The sequence below is a fragment of the Volvox carteri genome (assembly GCF_000143455.1).
Source record: "Volvox carteri f. nagariensis unplaced genomic scaffold VOLCAscaffold_54, whole genome shotgun sequence".
Lineage (NCBI taxonomy): Eukaryota > Viridiplantae > Chlorophyta > Chlorophyceae > Chlamydomonadales > Volvocaceae > Volvox > Volvox carteri.
In genome coordinates, this window is record NW_003307597.1 from 859,567 (window position 1) to 883,130 (window position 23,564).

Sequence of the window (23,564 nt, forward strand, 5' to 3'; positions counted from 1 at the left end):
GCCGTGCCATTACAAGTCACATGGCTCCTCTCCACAAACCTCGCCAGAATCCGCATCAACAGCACATCGGGAGCGATTGAGTGGGCGGCCGCTGAGGTTTGGGACCTGGCCGGCAGCCTTCAGCTGCTAACGATATCTGCTGTGGCGAACGACGGCCGTGTAGCGTCCTTCAGCTTTTATGTAAGGGTCATTCCACTGTTCGGCATTGACGAGCTACGGCTTCAGGAGGGGACGCGTGTTGCTCCGGGAAGCCGTATTACGGTCGTCGGCCGAGTCATCTTGTCGCAGCAAGCAATATACGCGGGTACGCAGTCTGCCGCATGAAACCCTACCTGCACTTCACACACCGAAGATCTTCATTTTACCTTGTTTAATTTGCGTAATAATAAATCCGGAGGGCACAGGGTGCAGATACTGCACAACGCCGCTAGGGGACGGCACCAACGGAATGGGCTCACTGCTGCCTGCTGCTAGTTGCCCTGTTGGGAACTAAAGGGGAACCCCTTTAGTTCCCGTCAGGACTCAGAAAATAAGAAAACCATACGCACCACGGGTCATCAGCTGCTGAGCGGGGTCCTCCACGACAACTCCATTGCGTGCTAAGCAAGCCCTCGTGCAGGACCCTGCGCATGCACAAGAAAGGCCTGAAACAAAGACATATTTTAGCTCGCAATCTTATGCCCCTATAGGAGCCCTATAGGGTACTAATAACCAGTATTAAACGTAGAAGGAACAGCTGTCATTAGCATGCTTCATCAACGGCACGCGCATCCGGTTAAAAATGTCCATCTATGTATGATTTATGTACACATATGTATGTGGTATTCAGGGGCACCCAACGAAACATCGTTAAGCGGTTTGACTGTGCGGATCCTCACCCGCGAACGGAGTGCGGTGGTGGACGGGAGCGTTTCTGAAGGCACCCTGGAAGGCTTCCTTGAGTTGCTCTGCAACACGACGGAGTCGGGCGCTTTCTCCTTTAATTTTCTTGTTCCCAAGAGCTCCAAAGGGTAGGCAGGGCGGGTGACGGTAGGTGGCGAATTCCCGCTCTTTCTGATGGCAGTAAGGGCACAGCAGACCACATGATTCATCAAGTAGTTCGTACATATGGTCGTGGGAAATAAGGGCATAACAAAGCTCAGCGCGTGATCAGGGGCCCGACGATGAAAGGGTTGGGAGCAGTGTTCGACACCCCGTACGGGGCCCGTAAGTTTTTGGCCTTTTTTCGGTATCCCCGTACGGGTCCGTAGGACTTTGCGGTGGCTCCCGTAAAGATTTTGGGGCGCGAAGCGCCCCGTACGGGGCCGCCCCCGAACAGGCCGAAGGCCGGTTACGGTGACTCCCGTAAGGAATTTAAGGATTTATAAGATGCCTTACGGGGCCCTGTAGGGGAGAGGACGGACCATATAAAGGATAAGGCCCCACACTTGGCAGGCATAATTCATATTGCAATATGTAACTACACTTTTCATAATACTTTTATAGCTTCTGGTCTGTAACATCCAGCGATGGCAGACAATAAGAGGCCTTACGGGGCCCTGTAGGGGAGAGGACGGACCATATAAAGGATAAAGCCACACACTTGGCAGGCATAATTCATATTGCAATATTTAACTACACTTTTCATAATACTTTTATAGCTTCCAGTCTATAGCCACTCCTCGCCGATCTCATTTTCGGTCCGAACGCAGGTGGAAAGCCTGCAAGCCAACCTGTTCCCACAAAGAAAGTAGATGATAAGCCTTGCAAAGAAGGTAGGGTAGGGACTCGAAGCTGATTGACAAGAACCGCAGGCCTGAAAGTTGACCGAAAGATTTGTGTTATAGGCAACCCCAATGATGATCCTGAGGAGCTTGGCTCTACGGAGCCCTTGCACTCAGGAGGCTGAGCAGCACTTTCTGGCTCTGCTAGGAATTCACACCGGCTGTTCGAGGTTTAGCCTGATTAGTTGCCGAACGTTTTAAAGGAGTTCAATGTCATGAAGGCACGTCTTGCTTACTACATTTCGCTTAGCAGGGTGACTTGGGAGGCAGCGTGGGTGAGTTTGCGTCCCGAAGCCCATCTCCTTCCGCGTATGATGCGTTTGGCTCAAGTCGCTACAATCCTGCCAACACAGACGGCATGTGTTGAGCGCGGATTTAGCCGGCATCGTATTATTAAGAATCGCCTGACGAACCGGCTAAAGCTGGAAACGGTTGATTCGCTACTTCGTGTGGGCATGTTGGGACCTGCTGCTGATACCGGGGCGAAGCCACTGATTGATCAGGCTGCTGGGATCTACTCGCGTAAGGGTTATACAGGCATTATTCACAAGTTGTTTTCTGACGTTAGCATAATTAATTTGAATCCATACGGAGAGGATGATAACGAGGAGGTTGCGACGGACCCAGAGATTGAAGTACTGGTACAAGCAACATACCCCGCTAGTGACGATGAGGCTTTTAGTGACAGTGACTACGAGACCGACGTAGAACGAGATACCGATGAGTCGTCCGTGGATGAGGATTTTGTTGATGAGGAGGAGGACGCGAAAGAGTAGCAGAAGGGATGGGCGGCCGCGGCGGCCAAGGCGCTTGGCTTTCGCTGAGTGTGCCGTGCCCCCGTGTGTAATGGTTCACGGGAAAATAACATAAATAACGATTTACAGGGCAAAAAAAATGCAAAGTGTCACTTTCCACAGCGTTTTAGCCAAGGACAGTGTCCCCGTAAAGGTTTTGCGGGGTTACGGGGGCCCCCGTAAGGTTTTCGGCCAGTACAGGAGCCTGGTACGGGGGCCCCTCCGTAAGGAAAATTTGGGAGGTACGGGGGATCCCGCAAGTTTCAGGAAAGTCAGTGTCGAACCCTGGTTGGGAGTCGACATTGGCCACCAATATTTTGTTCGCGCAGATATAGGCCTGCAGCAATTATCCGTGTCTCCCGAAACCGTCACTGGCATGGACGGAAAATCGACGAACTGATGTGGGGGCCGTCACTGCCGACGGTGTGCGTGAACTTCCTTGCATCCGCCACCGTCGTCTATAGCTATCTAGTTGTGGCATCTCACATGTGAGCCAAATTGATGATTTGATGTTACACATTTAATCTTTGTGCTTGCCGACGTCCTTCACAATAAATGCAGGCTGCAAGAGATCCTCGCACTACACCCAGCAGTGCGTTTGGACCAAGCCGCGACCGGGGTTTTACCCAACGACTCAGCGGTCTATCTACGAAAACTCGTCTTTTCTATTCCCTTTTTGTACGCATCCGTCAACCGTGATGCCGGTTTCGATGCTCGCTACGCACTGCCCACGCTCCTGCTGGATCCGGGCCGCAGTACGGTTTTGGATCCTGTCGCACGCGTCACGGGCTCCTTAGAGGTAGGTAATTTCCACACAAATAAAAGGCATTGGTGGTGTCACCAGCCGCTGTTGTGAACAACCAGCGGCAGCAGCGTCGATCCGCCGTGTCGCTCGGTCTTTAATTGGTAGATAAATAAATAGTCCATAATGAATAATAATTAATAATGTTCGACAGGGATAAAGTTTGGCCCCATCTACGCTATCATTAAAACTTAGGATTTGTATCATCCATTGGCCTATATTGGCCGTGCTCTGTTCTAATAGTTAGGCACCATCCCTATCTCTTACATTAGGACATGATGTATAAACGATAAAGAATTCATATCCATCTCTGCATAAATACCCTTTCGTCCACTCTTTTCCATTCTAATATTCCTCAGAATTTACCCATGCGTGTGTGCTTCCCGGTTGCCTTGACAGGATCTTGCCTCTCTGGTAGTTACCATTCGCAGTCGACTTGTGTCCTTCAGCGGGCCACTGCCACACCTGCAAGCGAATGCATCTCAGCCCAACATAACTCAAATCACACCTTTATGCGATAACTCGTCATCTTCCGGGGTATCTACATTATGCCGTGGAGTGCAAAATGCGACTGCTCCGACTTCCCCTGGGGCAACTGTCTTGCTACTTGCGCTTCAGACTACTGCAGGCCAGGGCTCCGGTGCGGCCGAGTATGAGGTGAGGAGCGTTTCATCCGGATTAATATCAGTATTTACTTCGATCCCTTAACAATACAACCTCATCGACGCATAAACGTCCGAGTATAGCCCGACGTTAGGGTGTTCAAGCCCAGCATATATCACTGCGTGCGTGTCCAAGCCTATCCACGCCTTCCTATCTACGCAAGCTCTTCAACTCGCTCACAACTCCGGCATTTGCACAACTGCAGTCTATCTATTTATCACATCATCACCACTCTAATTGACTTGCGTTGTCTCATTTGGGTGGTAGTTTCGTTTGTATGATGTGTGAAACAGGGGGGTGTATCTTCGCCCATGGCAGCTACCCTGCGAAACCCTGCCTTCCCCGGTATTTCGGGGCACCCTCATCCAGTCACCCTAGTCAACTTCTCAGTGGATCGCTCAGGTTCCGCACCCACCACCAGCATCCAACGGAATCTGCCGGATCAACGGCGGCCCAACTCCGTTCCTGGTCGGCTCGCAGGTTAACTTTATCTAAGGTCACCACCGTCCATCAACTAGGGGCGCGATACCTTCCACCATCGGAAGGAGTTTTGACCCTAGCGGGTATCGATCCCGGGATCTCCCGGGGGCAATGGTCGCGCGTTACCAGTAGTGCCAAACCCTGTATATTAGTCTCTAGTGCAGTGCACGGCCCGCTGGCCCGCTGGCTCTACTCTTCGTGAGCCTGGAGCCCACTAACAACCACACGTCACCACTGGTGTGGCGCATGCAAGTGATGGTCAGCTGAGTTACCTTGCTTTCCCTGCGTGCCGTACAGCTCGCCATTGATCTAAGGGGAGGCATCAGCGGTGCGGCCGTGACGGTGCTTGTGCGGGTGCTGGTGGATTCTGAGCGGATTGTGCTGACAGCTGACCCGGCTGGACGGCTGGCGGTGGTGCTGCCACCCGGAGGAGCCACCAACGTGCACATAACGATAAAAAATACCGGCAATGTTGCGTCCGGGTGGGTGTCTATCCATACACTTTTAGGATGAGAGATGTTTCGTGAGACGGCTGTTGTATGTAAGGATGTATGTAAGGATGTAAGAGCGTTTTAAGTCCATGAAACGTGCTGCGAGTAGACGGCAGAGATGGACACATTCGAGTCTTTACCCTGCTTGGTTAATCACGGTGCTTTCACTTCATCTAAATTACGGTGTGTAAATGTCTCCTGTACATGAATTTTTTGGGGGTTCCGTTACGGTCTGTACAGGTATTTATTCCTCTTGCTTTGAGGAACCTGGTAACAAAGGAAGGTGATGTGTTTCATGTACGCACTCAGACGACAACTAATACGCGCTAAGTAATTATAACTGGCTCGTGGTCGCAGGCTCTTGCAGCTTCCCCCCGTACCGCCCACATCTTGGTTCTTTCCGCTCACACCGCTGCCACTGGCACCGCTCGCCGCCGGAGCCTCAACCACCTTGGACTTCCGGCTCCTTACTCCGGCGACGGCTCGTCTAGGTGACATTTTCAGTGCCTCTACCGACCTTCGTAGCAGCGACAATCGTGCTTCGGTGACCATCTCGCTGCAGCTGGCGGTGGCTTCGGAGCCCACTGGGGATTTGCAAGTGACGGTGGTAGATGAATACACCGCTTATGACCCGGCAGAACCCAAGGTGGCCGGGGCGAGGCTCCTGGTGCGGTCACAAGATAGCGGAGCCATCATTGGCAGTGGAGTGGTAAGCGAAGGGGCTCGGGTACGCGATACAAGAAAGGCCAGGGAATTCGAATGAGCATTTTTTTGATGTGCCAGCTGCAAGGCTGGCATGGTATTTACGTGCCTGCCTGGCATGTATATCTTCAATCGACAAACTCATGAGACTTACACCCGCTGTACATCGTATCCAATCATAACTAATGCTCGGTTTATGTAAGCGCAGTGCTCGTTTAGCACATGTATCTATCTACAACATGTCTGTCTGTGGCGAACCGAACATTCCTTTCCAGATGTGTACATATTTTCAGCAAGCGGACAGAGTCGGGTTGTTGATAAGTGGTAGTTCATGTAGGAGTTCCTACATCCTGTCTGAAACTAGTTTGGCTAATAAGGCGTCTATTGGCCTAGTTATTAATGTGACTTGAAAGTATCACGCATCCAACTTACATGTCTCCACGTTTGCAAATAAATGGACCATCAAAACGTGCCTGTGACTACTGGACATGCACGTATTGTATGTAGACCAACAGCAGCGGCGTCTTCACCTTCTACAACCTCACTGCGGGCTACACATACAGTGTGGACGCCTTCAGCCCCAACCATACCTCAACTACTCGCACAGTTACCATTACAGGTACGCTTTCAAGGGCTTCAGGACTCCGTATGTATGAGTATGGATGTATCACAAATGAATTTCTTTTCTGCATCGTACGTAGCGGTCAGCCGCCAGCACTCGGCGTTTCATTCATTATGCACGTGCGCTGCTGCTGGTTGCTGGCCGCTTATATGTATGTTGTTACAGGGTGGTAAAGCTTCACCAGCGGCCCCCTTTCCCGAAGCAGTTCCCTGCTCTTCCCTGCGAGATCTCTAGAGGGGCACCCTAATCCGTTCACCCCATCCGACTTCAGAATGTATTCGTTGGGTTCGGCAACTCACCACCAGCATATATATGGATGCGCATCCAACCAAATCTAGCGGATCAACGGCGCCTCAACTTTGTTCCTGGTCAGCTCGCTTATATAATTCTGCTGGGTGCATTTTTTCGTTCATCTTGGGCCTTCAACAGTCTCGCTTGTAATAAAGCCAAAGACAGCTTGCCCATTTTTGGTACTTGCTCCACATGTATATTTCCCACGCACCACACATTGACTCACACGCAGGTGGTATGCGCACATTGCGCATTTTCATGTCGCGGACCGCGGTCCGCGCATCCTTCACTGTCGTGCCGACCACCTTCCAGGAGGAAGTGCAGATTATAGTCAACGTGGAGTACGCAACCTTTGTAAGCGCGTTCGCCGTCATTGCTTAGAATTGAAAGAAAGCTTGGCTTCGTCGTTCGCCAGAAAGGCCATGCGTTCCATACAATGAGAAAGATTTGCGACTGCGTCTATAATTCCAAGCCCCTTAAGATAATGCCCTGATAGGATAGGTACGGACGATCCCTGCTACCTAAAGTATTATTATATGATGACTTATAGACGATAAGAAAATTACAGACGTCGTTGCTTGCAAGGTCGCAATTTTGAATCTCGTGCGCGCATCAGGGCAAAGTGGTTTGGGGCCTGTAGCTTACCTGGCTGGATAGCCCAAGCAAATTCCTTGGGAGGGTCGGAATCCGTCCCCTGCTTGCTGGTGGACATGCGCCATGGTCAAATACAGAGCCCAAGATGTGCGCCGAACGGAAGAAAAGTTGACCCGACCTCTTACCACAGGGGATGGTTCGTGCGGGATCTCGGGAACACTGCTGGAAACATAGGGGACCGCAGGCATTTACCTGCGTGGACAAATCACCAATTGCGAAGAGCGAACCACAACCCTTATATCACGAGCCCCTTAATACGTTTATGCATGGGGTTACTAATCGCTGTCCCTAAGTAGTCTCTTTTTTCCCTGGCCTCGTCCAGTCGTGTGTTAATTCTGCGCTGATCTTCACTTGTGGATAGGAGAAAGCGAAACAGCAAGTCATGTGGTGTATGTAAAGATATCCCATTAATGAGAACCTGTGCTGACGAATTAACTTGTTGCAACTTGCACTAATTTGTACTTCACCTTGTGGAACTGCTTTTCATACTTTTCATTGGTACAGGTGCCCATGCCAGTGGTTCGCTTCGAGCCCGCCTTGCTGTGAGTGAGGATACAGCTTCTAGCTAGTGGGCAGTTGACTGATAACCTGATCCAGTTGGATCACGTATTGCAATACGTGCACCTGCAAATATATGGGTAGGGTTTCATTCCGTGTCCGTCTGTCGGTGCTGCGATTTCCCACGGTACGTGTACCTAACACTCATACATGGGCCGTTCAATATGGATGCCCTCTTAGATAGAGGGTTACGCCATGTTTGGCAACTGTTGTATTATCTAGGTGCGACGCTTTTGGTGCTGCCTGCGGTAACCGAACGAACCCCCACCTAGCTACGAATCGCTCGTTGTTCCCATTTCCCATCCACTTTCAGGTTCACTGAGGACATGGTCGAGAAAGGCTCTTTCACCCTTTCGGTGATCAACACGGGATTGGTAGCGGCATTTAATGCTCGATTGAAGTTGCCAACGGATAGCCCGGTAAGTGACCAAAAAGGGTGCCCAAGTAATAACTTATTGAAGGCAGCTACGTGTCTGTAAAAATAATTATTATAGATCGTGCCATGTAATATATTCCATTTACGGGGACCGTCGGACGTCTTATCTCGTAGGCACAACGTACGTACCATGCGCGCTCGCTTATTGATGCATATGTTTGATTTTATGTGCGCGTTTTCGTAATTATTTTAGTTGTTTGTAATAATTTGTTGATGGCCATGGATGGATTATTGAACTGCTGCAGAGCTTCACCTTGGGGTACCTCGGCGCACGGTGGACCAAGCTGGAAAACGTTACAACCAACGAGACTGCGGACGTCATGATGTATCCTCCCGGGGAAGAGGCCGATCAGGCTTGGTCCCATGGGGGCTCTGTGTCGATCGCTGAGAGCTCAATGGTGCTCTCCATCGGGCGACTGCCGGCCATGAGCCAGCTGGAAATTGACTTGGTGGTTGGGCGCAAAATAATTACCCCTCCACTACTGCTTGGATCAGGTGTGGCCCGGCCCTGTGCAGTGATGGTGATGGGTAAAGCTAGCTTAAGTACAAATCAGCGCTAAGCGAGATGAGCTGGTGGTTGGATGCGGCTGGCTGATAGTTCACTCGGGGAAAGACTCGCTTCTGTATCATGATCAGCAACTGTCCAATATGCGGAGCTCGCCTACAATATGCGCTTAGGATTAGAGCATGCACCACCTTGCAATTGCTTACATGTATACATCAAAACCGCGCATGTAACTTGCATCTTATAGTTTTACCTATAGATAGGTACATGGATGGCTCCGTGTGAAATCCAACAATCGTCCGCCTGTACGGCTGCCTCTGCCTGTGCCCCCTGTCTGTGGCCCCTGTCTGTGGCCCCTGCGTGCCTTCATCAGGATCGCACAGGCGTAGGTCATTGCTGCAGGACACTGGCAAGTGCTGGAGTGGATCCGTTGATTTGGTCTATAGTGACCCCTGCGACGCTAGCAAGGCCTCTGTAACGGGCGGTGCCTCAATTATTAGCAGGTGAGGAGAATGTACGCACATACATGTGTACATACAGTAATATATAGGGTTTGGCACTACTGGTAAGGCGTGACCATTGCCCCCGGGATCTCCCGGGATCGATACCCATTAGGGTCCAAGACCTTCTGATGGTGGAAGGCATTGCGCCCCTAGTTGATGGACGGTGGTGACCTGGGATAAAGTTAACCTGCGAGCCGACCAGGAACGGAGTTGAGCCGCTGTCGACCCGGCAGATTCCGTTGGATGCTGGTGGTGGGTGCGGAACCTGAGCGATCCACTGAGAAGTTGACTCGGGTGACTGGATGAGGGTGCCCCGAAATACCGGGGAAGGCAGGGTTTCGCAGGGTAGCTGTGACGGGCGAAGATACACCCCCCTGTTTCACACATCATACATGTACACATAATACGTGCCACAGGTGCACTGCATGTGGCCCCCCCATATGGGTGCGTGCGGGCAGCTGCTGTTGGACCGTTTGACCCATGCGCATCCATCCAGATCACGGGCTACAATAATATGTCACGACTTTTTCAGAAAAGAACCGAACGGTGGATGCAGGTCCCGTGATAGCCAGGATACTACAAATAGCCTGTGCTTCAAGGGGTCTGAGAAGGCATTGTATGTTTTGACGGGTGATGGTAATAATCTCGGGATTGTATGCATGCATGGTGTTTCGGAGACCAATCTGGCGACAGAGCATTCCCATGTGCACATACGGCTCCCTCCCTCGCAGAGACCCACCCCCCCAGTGTGTCGCATCTTGTTGCGCGGGTGGAGGTATGACGGTCTACATTCCCGCTGGAGGCGACGGACCGAGTGGTGGTGGCGCCTGGTCAGAATATCTAGCTAATGCACCCGCAGGTAATATTTGTGCGCACTATATAGTGCTTCAGACAACGCCATGGCGGCAACACCAAACATGCATATACATAGCTATGTATATGCATGCTCGGCGTTGCCGCCATGCCAACAACGAATATGCCGCGACCCCAGTTGGCTTAGGAACGGTTTATTTGTGTCCGCCAGCCAGCCATATGATGCATTTCTGGATGATCTTCATGCACACTTGTTGCCTCTTGCAGTATGTAGTACGTAGCTGCACATCGTACAGCACACATCTGGTGTACATATAAGCTCTAAGGTGCTCTGCCAGCATCTGTAGAGGCCTTCTCCGCGGCCAGATACCACGCAATGCACAGTTGCCACGCACTTCTCTCGTCCCACCGCCGCCATATGATTAATTATAAGCTGATGTAATGTCTTCCTCTTCTGCAACCCACGTGCCTGCCTTCGGCCATAACCCCCCATCGCGGGCGGACGTGAAGGGCCGGAGCTATGCGACGCGGTGAGTGCGCCATCAGGGCCAAAGGGTCAGCGTGAATAGATCAGCAGGGATGGATCCATATGTCGTCCATGGCCCCCCCGGCTTTTACGGACACACCCGCGCTTGTGTGCGGAACTTGTAACTTGTAACATATCTCCTGTACGTGTTGCAATTAGTGTTGTGCGTGTCTATATATCTGCCGCCTACACGTGATTTTATAAACAGGAAAGAAGGGGCCCGCTCAGCATGCAAGTCGCTATATATATTCGCTACTAATTAGTAGCGTTATAACGCAGTTGGTGGTACATATGCGGCGCTGCTACATTGGGTACACATCTTGCAAGAATGCATGGTTGTGAAGGTTCGCTACGGCGAGCTCAATCATAGCCAAGCGCCTTTTGGCCGCCTGCCTCACCGGTTGGTCGTCTGTGAAATGTTCATCGTCTGTAGATCTTGCCCTGGTATAATATTGAAAGCATTAAAGGCAACACAGCAGCCGGATTATGTCTCCACCGCAGCTCATGCCGCTGACCTCTGCCGCCGGTGTCCATTTGTCCGCCCTCCTGTGACTTCACATGCAGTGTGCTGCTGACTTGCTTGAAATGGGTCTTTGCCTTGCAAAGGACATCACCGAGCCATGGAACAAACCTCTATCCAAAACCATTGACCTCATCTCGGAAGTGTACGACGCATACAAGGCGGTGAGATCACTTTGCCTACATATATTACACTGTTGCCTTGCTTGTTTTGTCTAAGTGTATCACCGTTCTATCAGCTACGACAGCGAGAGTCGCACTTGCACATGTCTCCATTGTCTTAATTTATCCGCCGTCATGATACACACATGCATACATATAATGCGTGATGCTTGTTTCCCATATACTTGCAGGCGGGTGGCGGTCGGCGCTTGCTTTCATACCAGGGCCAGGATCCTGGACAAAGCATGCTTGACAACACGGGTAATACTGACTACAGCAGCAGTCCTAATGGCACTTCAAGAAATAAGCAGCAGAAGAACGGGAAGCCACGCCGCATTGGACCTCCTCTTATGCTGCATCAGTCCGCGTCAGAACGTCCTCATGTAAACGATGGTGGCCACACATATGTGGAGCCTGAAAACACCCTACACAGCAAAGTGGTTACGCATACAGTACAAAAGCAGCAGACGACAGCCCGTCCTATCCAGCAAGACTCGGCGTTCAAAACACAGGAAGAGAAGCAGTCAGCAAAGATGGTGGTCCATGCCGACCCATTCACAATCGCCGGTGGACCCGGTGGCGGCTTCCAGATGCCTCCAACGACTTCCGCTGCTGCGCTGATTGCAACGGCCAGCGGCCAGCGGCCTCGTTCTACTGACATGCTGGGCCAAAGACGCGTCCTAGGAGTCATAGGAACAGCTGCAGGCGGAGGGATAAGTGGGCCTGGATCGCTCGTTGTGGTAGGTGGGGTGCCCTGTGCTGGTGTTGCATTACTTGCTTCTTGCAAGCTCATAGCTGCTGAGCACTTGGCGGATTACCTTCAAGCTCGGGTCGATTTGCGAATAAGCAAATTATGTGTTTCGTACATATAGCAGCTACCAGCATGCACTGCATATGTCTGTATAGCTGGAAAGTATTTATCAATACCAGACCATTTGTTTTCAGGTCTATCTATTACACCATGGCACGGTCTGTATATAGACCATTCTATACAATATACAATCAATCTATGTACGCTCTATTTCTTGGTCGTATCTAACATACGACGACCCTGCCTATAGACCATAAAAAATTTACCGGCGCATGGCTGGCACACGAGCGCTTGTACGCGAATGGCGCGCCCTGGGGAAGCCGCATGTATAATTACTACAATACAGATCATACGTATTCCGCCTTTTTTTCGATAGCTTCGCAGTTTGGGAGTTTTTCACCTTAATTGCTTACATACGTATACGTATCACGTTCTGGATCCTACCTGTTTGCGTACCCGTATCCCGTTGCGCAGGAAATCCTAAAGGACAAGGTGCGGTTTGTAACGCGCTGTGGCAATTGGGGGCTTCGAGTCTAGGGGTGGGCGGCTACGTACATACTGGCCGCGAATCGGAGGCCTTGTTTTCTTATGGCGGTAAAGCGGAATCTCTTGCATGTACTGGCACCCTCGTTGACGTTACAAGCTTCATGTACTAATAGATTTCTTGACAAATGCAATAATTGAGCCGCTATTTTGTCGTAAGCAAACACGCAATCCACGCATTACGATAATACGCGTTGCATACATATGTATGCATGCATGCACAACAGGCACGCATGATTACTTCAGGTGCGCAATGACACTGTGGGTCCTAATTATTATGGGCGTTGGTTCACACACGTACCTACCTAAGCTGGACCGCATTTGGGACCCGAGCAGGGGCTCCCAGTGAAACGGCCTTGGTCCACTCCTTACTGCTGCTGTCTTTCTAACTTGCCTTGACGTGGCATTTAACGAGCAGGTCGTTGGCAGCATTCCATACTACGGCTGCATACTCAACCCTGCGCTTGAATGCCTGGGCTTCTGGGACGCTGTCGGTGAGTTGATGCATATTGGCTTAACCGGCAGTAACCACCTGTGAATGAGATGCGTTGTGTATGCTTGTGAGTCCTTGTGTAATCCTATTTGCATACGGAGTATTGCTGCGCAACGAACAACGGCACCCACCAACTTGCGGCTTGCTAACATTGGTAAAGTCGAATGCATAGGGTTGAAGCTGTATCCGCACCCGCACCCGCACCCGCACCCACCCTCCGTGCGCAGAGGACAAGGTTGACAACCTCCTTGGACCTCTAGGAGGGTCTCCAGGGGGGGCCGGAGGGGGGGGCTCCTCATCCGGGAGGTGAGTGGTGTGGGCCAATAGGTTTTCTAATCCAGGCTTTTCAAACCGCACCAACGTAAGTCTAAAATCCCATCCAGGACGGATCGTCGTCGGCGAAATGTTGTATGGTCTACAGCTGTAGACATTGTCATCGTATAGATAGGATCAAGAAATAGATCGTACATAGACTCGTTGTATAGCATGGTCCATATAATCGTGCCATGATATAAGGGGTAGGCCTGAAAGTAGATAGCTTATGGACGCTACTCAATTTTACAGACGGTGGACGTGCTGCTTAATATAGCATGTGTTAATGATCAGTCTGTATCCTGGTCAAAGCACTACGACGGCGTGACGTGTGAGGCCCCTTCATTTCGATGGATAGATGGATCTACTGCGTGCCTACACAAGCACGGTCACCTTGCAACATTCCATCCGCTGTGCCTGAACCGCTCCCACAACCGCAGGCGGCGCGCCCGGAGCTTGATGTCAGCAGGGTCTATGGAGCATTTGCTAATGCCTGTTGAGGCAATCCCAGAAGATCCATCACTGTCGATACCTTTGATATGGAGCAACCCCCGGTTATACAAGCGCGGCAAGGGTGTTAATGAGGAGGGCCATAACCTGATGGCATATGGAAGCAGCAGATCGTTACAGAGTGTCGGCGGCAGGAGGCAATTGATGGGCAGCATGGCCCTCCCAATAAGCAGAAGCACCATACTCGATACGCCCAGAGGTCAGTGTTTTGAGCACGAAGATCATGCTGTCCAGCACTACTAAAGCTGCATACAGCTGCATGTATGAAAGGAATAAAAGGCAAGATCTAGATCTAACAACCTACTAACAACGTACCAATTAGCTCAAACAAATGCCCCTTGCTATGAATACTTACTATATGCTTGAGCAACAGGAATGTATCTTGCTTCTTTGCGAGCCGCAGGCAAAGCTATTATCCGTTGGGCAACTGCTGCCTTGGCCTTGTACTCTGCGGGAGCTGGCATGTGGGGTCGAGAGCATGCTATGTAAGTGGTGTTCAAGCCTGCGTGATAGCAGTTGCATAGCGCGCGCGGTACCCACTACGCTGTTGCTACACTTCTTGCTTACACACGTAACAACATATGTTGTTCGTTGTTTGGTGAGGTTGGCATGATTGTTCTGCTGATGACCAGGATTATTGGGCGAGGCCGTAATGCTCTCGAGAGCTCCTGGAGTACACGTCTGTAAATTGGGGCAATCTGTGTAGGCCATACGTTTCAAAGCCTAGTTGTTATACAATAGCACGATCTATAGACCTTACACACATTGACGCATACACACATTGCGCAAGCAAGCTTGCCCCGTGCCGCTTGGCTTGCTGTGTGCACACAGGACCTGGCTCACGGCGAGCTACCCTATAGACCTGGAAGCCGAATGGCAAGCTGCATGGAGCAATGCCACATCGGATACGTCCCCGTCTGGTGTTGTCGTGGACGGGATACTGGAGGGCCCTGCTTTGCTAAGCGACCACTTTGCACCACTTGTGTCAAGAGAAGCGCGGGAGATGCTCTTGTCAAGGTAAAGCCGCCGCAGGCCTGCAGGATGCTGTGTCTATAAAGGAATATGCGGGGGAAGGAAGCTTTTGGTTAAGAAATGACTGTATCTGATCAGATCTGATCATGATCATCTGCCCGCTCCCACCTCCATTGTCACATCTGTGCTTGCTGAGTACGTGTTTTGCATCAAACAGCGCAATTTATGTATTTATCGCATCAACCGGTTGACAGTTGGGAATGTGTATGGGTATTTTAAGGTGTCATGTGTGCTACCTACGTATGTACCTACCTACCTACCTACCTACCCACCTGCGTACCTACCTACCTGTCTCGATACACGCTGTTGAAATGGAGAATGCATGACATTTTTATACAACCGTTGCTGTGGCTGATGTATCTTTCCCGGTACACGTAGGTGGAATTTGACCTTCACCAGTGTCGTCGCAGCTAACAGCAGTGAGGGTGTCAGCAGCAACAGCAGTAGCAGCAACAACACCGCTGTTGAGCCCATTGACCTGGACCTGGTACACCGAGCTCAACTGCTGTACTTGAATGAGACTCTTGCGGCGCTCCAGGAAGGCTACACAAGTGAGCTAGCTGTTGAGGACTTTCTAAATAGGCACCTTGCTACGTGAACATCGGTAACGTGTCGGTAGTCTGAAAGTTAAGGCCGTTGGACTTATATGCAAAGTCGAAGCAATCCTTGCACGCGTGAACCTTTATTGCCGACCCCTGCCCGCTGGCTGGCTTATCACTATCGCCTTCCCAGTTGCAGTTTATTGCTTCCTAGGACAATCCCCCTCTGCATGCATGACGAGGAACTTGCGTCCTTGCTTCCTTGGTTCCTTAGTTCCTTGCTTCCCCACCTAAGAAGCAAATGCGCACACTGAGCTGTGTACGTCTGTATGTGTGTCTGTATGCAGGTGTGTTTGACGCGTTGGATCAGAGCATTAATATGGTGGTGGCAATGCAGATTGCTGGCTCTTCGGGCGGTGGAACTTGTGCACGTGTGGTTGTGCAGCTTAGCCAGCGGCTAGTCCTCACACGCCAAGCCTTCGAGGCATCCCTAGTCCTCGATAACACCGACGGCCTCAACGAGCTCACCAACGTCACAGTGCAGCTTACGGCGTGGCTCAAAGAGAACGGCACAGCTGCAGGACAGGCCTTTGCTATCGGGCAACCAGCTATAGATGTGCGTACAATAATACGTTATAACATATGTATATATGTGCGTGTGTTGCACCTTCTGGAGCTGCGTTACCCTCCAAAGGTGTAACAAAGAGGGGGCCCATGGGCCGAAGGCTGTCCATTATGCAGATATCAGAATACGCACAGGGAAAAAATAATCCTATCAACACATGGAAATTTATGCCAGGTCTAATAACTGTGCTAAATTTCAGGACAGCTATGATACAGCAGTGTGCCTGCTATTAGAGACCCTCCTTAGCCAGCAGATACTGGTCGCTGTACATGTGTAGAACGGACAGCTGCCTGGTTTCCGTAAAACAGTTATGTATGCATGTTTTCCCTTCACTTTGTATCCCTATGTGTACGAGGATGCCTGTATGTCAGGTCTGTCTGTTACCCCAGTAATTTAAAATCCTGCGATGTATTTGTACACGATGATATATAAAAAGGTCCTACCATGCATCCTACCTACCTGTCACACAACCATTAACGCACGCAGGGTCTTGAGAGCCGCATCGATGACGATGGCCTGGTTCTCCCTGCCGGGGCCTCCGGCACGTTGAGGTGGCTGCTGGTGCCTAGGGAGGCAGCAGCACTGAAGGCCGATGTCTGGTACTACATTGGCGGAACAGTCACGTGAGTTTATGCAAGGCGTGTAGATAGCGTGTGCGTTAGCTTTATGTTAATATTACTATCTGTAGGTTATTGTTTTTGTTATGATGACCTACAAGTGTGCATGAAGCGGGCGGTAGTATGCTTGGAAACACGGGACAATAGCTCGAGCGCTGTAGTGGGGGTGCTTCCCCACATATATAAATATACATGTTATAAGATTTAATATAACATTTTGTATGTTCATTAATTATATACTATTATTATTTGTTACTATTTGTTATGTATTATTATTATTATTATTATTATTATTATTACTACTACTATTTAAAATAGTTTTTGCGGTAGTGTGCCCGCACCCGGCCATGAAGCCTATCTTTCGTTAGTTGCAAGTGTTTCCAGTTTGTAACGGATACTTCCCATGAAGACATATGAGCACTGTTGGTGAGGTCTATTTAATTGCACATGCTCAGTTTGGTGTATTATTTGTCTAGCGGCTATGCTTACGTAGGCAAAACAGGAAATAATTCGGAATGCTTCGTTCGTGCTTCTAATCATCCATGTACTCGCTAACGCGTCCCATCGGTCCTTGCGGGTGCGTGGGTCCGTGCCGTACATCAGTTACACTCCAGGCCCTGGGCTACCCGCGGAGGTCATTCCTCTGGAGCCAGCTGACGTACGAGTGACCCCTGAGGGCCGACTGAATGTCCGTTACTACATCGAAAAAGATGTCCAGGTCGGTACGGCAATATGTAATATGTACTGGTCACAGATGAACTTCGTCTATCTGTAAGAAAATTGTGGTTGTCTATTGATCGTGCCCTGGTATATTAAATCGGGACGACGGTCCCTATCTATTATATTAGTAGGACACCATCTGTAGACGATAAAAAACGATACAGACAAAAAGGAGTTTGAGTCAGTCAGCTGTGCCGGCAGATTCGTGATCCCCTCTGACACCCGAGAAGTAGATTGATAAATTGGTGACCTATACCTGCACTATATATATAAGTAAGAGAGGAAAAGCGCCTGGCCACAGACCCTCGTGTCGTATTGTCGTATTGGTAGCTACATGAGCATTGCTTTACTCTCCAGCATGCACGCGTACGCAAAGTACGTACGCACGCAAAGTACGTACGCACGCAAAGTACGTACGCACGCAAAGTACGTACGCAAAGTAAATCGACTTTCCGTCAATGCTTGGAAGAATGACGAGTTTGTCATCATGTAATACCTCAACTTCAGAAAAGTAACGATCGGCGGATGCAAATCCCGTGGTTAGCCCAGGATACTATCCTGGGATACTATCCTGTAGTATGATACTACACATCAGTAACACCATGATAACTCAGCAGCAAGCAAGGCTCAAGGTCCGGCTGTTCAAGAAGTTGCTTTAGAGCAGCCGTAGAGCGTCTGTAAAATTCTTTATCGTATATAGGTTGCACCCTGACATAAGAGATAATGACGGCCCTTATTCGATATTCTAGGGCACAATTAAATTATACAGACGAGCTCTTGCAAACGATGTCATAAATTGATGCGCAGGGCGACAACCCCTTTACCGCTGAAATCGAGCCCGTCGTGCCGGCCGTGCTGGCAACGCTCTTGCTCAATGTGGGTGGCGGCGTGGCGAAGGATGTGGTGATGGACTCCCTGCAGCCTCAGATTATGGACAACGAGAAGGGGCTGATCATCTCCTTCAGTATCGTGGGTGTGAGCGTCAACAACGTCAATGCGCCTCTGTAAGCTTAATACACGGTGTTTCGACGCGTCTGCATATATATATATATATATATATATATATATATATATATATATATATATATGTTTCTACCAGTCATAAGATTTGACTCAGCACACGTGTATGCGCAGTCTTTGAAATCCAAGCCCGCGACCTTTGTGGTGATGCGACATAAACAAGCCAGATAGATGACAAAGCGTGTTGCTTTTATTTATCGTTGATTGTTCCCGGCTGTCACAGGTTGTTTCATGTGTAGTTTGCAGGAGGCAAAAGCGAGCCAACATACGATTATACCTGTACGGCTGTTGAATCGTGCAGACTGGGTTGCATCTATCCTTTACGTCATAGAATTTGATGAACGAATAATGTTCGAACCTAATAAGACGCCCTTTTGATGTCTAGCACGCACATTACTTCAGCTGACCAACGTAGCATTCTTCTACCGTCGGTACCTGCATGCATGTATGTATGTATGGGTCGGTAGGTTGCCATGACCAATAACTGTACATGTTGCGGACAATACAATGCTGATGGTACGTATGGGCGCACTTAACAATAAGAATATCTTTAAAGTTGTGCGATGCATCCACAGCAACTGCCTGCTGCGCCTGTGGCATCATTATGTATGTATGTAAATATGTATGTAACCTTCCTGGGTGTGTACTTTCCTTCCTTATTTTTGCAGAGCACTTCGTGCCAGTGTTGGTGATATACTACCTGGCAGCGCATCTCTAGTGCAATGGAAGCTAGCTGCTTCACTTCAGGTATGTATGTACGTATGTACGCGAGTAGTGCAGCAATGCTGGGCAAATAAATAAATAGTATTGCTTGCTTGTGGCTGCTGTCGGCTGCTGGTCCACGTAATAAGTAGTCGTCAAATCGAGGGGCAGGTACAGCTTGCCATCGTAAGACAACATGCATCATCATCATCGCTTTAACTGTTATTTATTACATTAGATTATATAAATATAAATAATATTCTATACAATTAATGCTGTTATTATGCATTCTTGTCTGATGATGGTGATTGTGAGGATGTACTTCACTACATAGCACGTAATTCGTTATGTTTGCTAGGGTCTGTTGCGCATGCATGTTGCATGCTCGTATGCTGGGCAGCACGCAGGAGTGCGTCCATCACTCCCCAGCCTCTTTGCTTGATTGCTCCATGATTTGTGTTTTACCAGCCAGTAGTGATTGTTACTCGTGGGCTGCTATCTATTTCCCCTCTGCAGGGATGGTTCACCGGAATTAACGCCACTTTCATCAGCCGCAACCCGCTAAATGATCCAACACTTTCCTCCATCGCCAGCCTTTCAATACACAACCTATTGCACATGGTGTACTTAGAAGGTCAGTGCGTGCAAGCAAGCTTGCTTGCTTAAAGGCAGCAGCCTGAGGAAGGACAGGTGTGCTACAGCTGCTGTCCAATAGTTATGCAATCTGGAGTCTGTAATATTTTGAGGAACGCCTAAACACCATCTATTCTCAGGTCTATCTATTACGCCATGGCACGGTCTGCATGTAGACCATTCGATGCCATGATTCTATTTTAGCTGCTAGGTATGCTGCTGCTGCTGCTGCTGCTGCTGCAGCAGCTGCTGTACATATGGATGTTATTGCTGCTGCTGGTGGTATGTCAGGATATTCCATAGAAAAACAGGTTCAATATTTTATACCTAATTTCGCAAAACTGCACTGGCGGTACATTGATTTGCGCAGCATATGTATTCATATAAATATAAATGCAATCGTTCAAGTGATTGATGATACATATCACCTTTAACCGTAGTACTATGTACGTGTGTACGTATGTATGTAAGAATAAGCTGAGGCGTGTGGTTGACCTGCTACGATAATTAATTAGCTAATTAGGGGAGATCGTAGTGGTGACAGGGAAGCTGTTGTATCCTGAAGGGCGTATCACGGGATTTGACATCCGCCGCCGATCGATGCTTTTCTTTTACAGTCGTGATACAACAGAAGCACCGGAAATATGGTTTATGTAATTTTCCATGTGGGGGTATACATCTGAGCTGTCGGTGATATGATAGCTAGGCGATTGATTACCAATGATCGTATCATCAACGAAGTGCACGGCCGAAGTGTACCTTTCCGTACCCTGCGTTATTGCAGGTGCTATGGACGACATGCTGCCGGACATGCTGGTGATCACCTCGGCCGGGAACGCGGCAGCCCAGGGCCTGCCCGACCAAGTCCATAGTAGCCGGGACGGCGCCGTGCTGCCGGTATCCGTCATCCCTGACGTTGCTGTGTCCGTTTCAATAAGCATTACCCCTGGCGAGGGTGTTACCGTCACCATACATGTTGATGGTCTCTTGCTAAACAATGCCATGGACATGTCCACCGGCGCTGCATTTTCTGCTGGTGCAAGCGGGACCAGTAATGCCGTAATAAGCGAGCTACGATACGTGCGTGTGCCCACTCCCGTAGTCCTGCAGCCAAGCACACGGTGGGTTCTTAGATCCGCCACCGCTGTCTCTCCAGCCACCAGAACCACGTTGTCCGCTAGCACACCGCAACCGAGCACGAAGGAGATTAAGGTGCCGTACAACGCCTGGACGTCGTACCAGTCGTACGGTGTCACGGCTCCCAAGCAGGACTTCATACACATCATTTTTGATGGTTTTAGCTCGTCTGAGGTAACCGAGATAATCCTGATCTTTACGGAGCCTGACACGCCGCCGCCTCCTGCATCCCCCTTGGCTCCGAGCCCACCTCCACCGTCGCCTCTACCGCCATCACCACCACCGAGCCCTCCTCTACCACCCAGCCCTCCAAGCCCGCCCCATCCATTATCGCCGAGTCCTTCCCCCCTTCAGCCGCAAATCCAGCCGCCAAGCCCTAACCCTCCGTCTCCGTTGCCACCCTCGCCTTCACCACCCAGCCCCGAACCATCCCCCCCACGGCCACCAAAGCCACCTTCACCGCCACCACCCTCACCACCATCACCGTCGCCACCAAAGCCACCCTCACCGCCACCGCCCTCACCACCATCACCGCCACCACCAAAGCCACCCTCACCGCCGCCACCCTCACCACCCTCACCGCCGCCACCTTCACCACCCTCGCCGCCGCCACCAAAGCCACCATCACCGCCGCCACCAAAGCCGCCCTCACCGCCACCACCCTCACCACCTTCACCGCCGTCACCCTTACCACCCTCACCGCCGCCACCAAGGCCACCCTCGCCGCCGCCACCAAAGCCACCCTCACCGCCGCCACCAAAGCCACCCTCACCGCCGCCACCAAAGCCACCGTCGCCGCCGCCACCAAAGCCACCCTCGCCGCCGCCACCAAAGCCACCCTCACCGCCGCCACCAAAGCCACCCTCACCGCCGCCACCAAAGCCACCCTCACCGCCGCCACCCTCACCACCATCACCGCCACCACCAAAGCCACCTTCACCGCCGCCACCAAAGCCACCGTCGCCGCCACCACCAAAGCCACCCTCACCGCCGCCACCAAGGCCACCCTCACCGCCACCACCAAAGCCACCCTCACCGCCGCCACCAAGGCCACCTTCACCGCCGCCACCAAAGCTACCGTCGCCGCCGCCACCAAAGCCACCCTCACCGCCGCCACCAAAGCCACCCTCACCGCCGCCACCCACACCGCTGCCTCCGCCGCCTTCTCCATCGCCTGTTGTTTCATCTGCTCGTCAATCACAAAAGGCTAGCTCGAGTGTTAGCGACTCAGAGGATGCGGCCAGCAGCGGCAACAGCGGACTAGTTCTAGTAAAGGAAGGAGAGCCAGCAGCGCTTTCTTCATCGGCTGTATCATCAACACCAGCACCAGCATCAACATCATCGGTACTGCCTGGCCCGCTGGCCACCAAGATTGGTAATGGCGTCGATGATGGAGAGGGAGCTTCTGCGGCACTTATTACCATACCCCCAGTGGAATCGGCTGGGTCGTCCCTGTCTTCTGCTCCAGCAGCTTCAGCCCCATCTGGGCTTGCCCCCGGTGGTTTACCTGTTGTAGTGATTGCCGTGTGCAGTGTTGTGGGTGTGGCTGTGGTGGCCGCTGTGGTTGGTGTGGTGGGCTGGCTAGGGCGGCGATCCCGACTACATCGTGCCCGGATAGCCCCAATGTAGCCAGGGTAGTGCATCGCATACATGGTGACCAACAAGTGCACCTAATAGATAAGGAAATTTACCGATGTTTGGTATGTCTTTTTGCACTGGTTTATGTCTTTTGGCACTGGCTAAGTAAAGGAACAGCACGATGGCTTCGTGGGGGATGCTTAGGCCAGCAGGGGAAATCAAACCCGAACTTCTCCATTTCCCCCCTTAATTCCCTTAATTTCCCCCCCACACCTCTTAGTTCAGGCTGAGGAGTCTTATTATTATATTGTTATTATTGTTATGCTTTGCATTAGGGAACATAATGATAGCAACACACGTTCGTATACGCTCATAGATAGATTGGTAAATGCAGGCATGTCCACGTGCGTCGGACACATTGCTTAAAGAACGAACACCATGGGAGACCGCTTGCGAGCTTTCGTAAGGGGGAGACGACAGCAGTCCGCAGTTTCTGCCGCAGTTTCTCTTCCCAACCCATAATGCATGCTCTTGGTTCACCGTTTTATCTGGCGCGGGCTTGCTGGTGCTGCGCATATCTGCCGTTAGTTTTATCTTTTGGGTTCGTCGTGACAACTAATGGCGGAGTGAAACCAGCAGCTTGAAGCACATATACACACAGGGGAATGAACTCATCACATCGCATGCAGCATTTTCACCAGGTCTGCTAGATGTACAAATTCAAATCATAAATCGGCATGTATCTTCGCACACTCATTGGCATCAGATGGCATCCTGCTTTCGCGAACAACTACTTATATCGCTAGCCGTCCCCAACACATGTATTGATGCGTGGTGCTTTGGGATGATGAAACTCACCTACTTATACTACTCTTCCAACAACCCGTGCTTCCTCAATGCATCCATTAATGAATATTCCGACGGTAGGTGGCCTCTTCGTTATTGGCTGGATGTGCTCTGCTATAGCGCTGCATATATCCCGTACGTGCTCTCCCTAGCTAATCGTGG

General features: G+C 50.7%; 2 protein-coding genes across 2 annotated transcripts; both read left to right on the top strand.

Annotated features, from left to right (window-relative positions):
* Nucleotides 1-1,640: 1,640 nt before the first annotated feature.
* VOLCADRAFT_106955 (uncharacterized protein) lies at nt 1,641-2,038 on the top strand. Its single transcript, XM_002955700.1, has 2 exons — nt 1,641-1,754; nt 1,827-2,038. The coding sequence occupies exons 1-2, from the start codon at nt 1,734-1,736 to the stop codon at nt 1,962-1,964; spliced, it is 159 nt and encodes a 52-aa protein (XP_002955746.1). The 5' UTR covers nt 1,641-1,733; the 3' UTR covers nt 1,965-2,038.
* Nucleotides 2,039-2,956: 918 nt separating this feature from the next.
* On the top strand, nt 2,957-22,237 carry VOLCADRAFT_106956 (uncharacterized protein; the record flags this gene model as incomplete). Its single annotated transcript, XM_002955701.1, has 31 exons — nt 2,957-3,045; nt 3,119-3,356; nt 3,759-4,016; nt 4,800-4,984; nt 5,351-5,702; nt 6,203-6,314; nt 6,841-6,962; nt 7,767-7,804; nt 8,134-8,239; nt 8,502-8,751; nt 9,135-9,264; nt 9,996-10,123; nt 10,588-10,607; nt 11,168-11,287; nt 11,476-12,024; nt 12,570-12,587; nt 13,057-13,132; nt 13,359-13,437; nt 13,884-14,152; nt 14,357-14,438; nt 14,785-14,970; nt 15,364-15,536; nt 15,872-16,140; nt 16,636-16,772; nt 17,370-17,484; nt 18,294-18,490; nt 19,175-19,253; nt 19,725-19,842; nt 20,626-20,962; nt 21,005-21,152; nt 21,398-22,237. The coding sequence occupies 31 exons, from the start codon at nt 2,957-2,959 to the stop codon at nt 22,187-22,189; spliced, it is 5,772 nt and encodes a 1,923-aa protein (XP_002955747.1). The 3' UTR covers nt 22,190-22,237.
* Nucleotides 22,238-23,564: the final 1,327 nt, after the last annotated feature.

Bases quoted from the DNA above. Each gene is read 5' to 3' on its own strand.
- VOLCADRAFT_106955 (XM_002955700.1), top strand. From the start codon at position 1,734: ATGATAAGCCTTGCAAAGAAG. The intron at 1,755-1,826 runs GTAGGGTAGGGA...TTTGTGTTATAG, and splicing joins TGATAAGCCTTGCAAAGAAG to GCAACCCCAATGATGATCCT.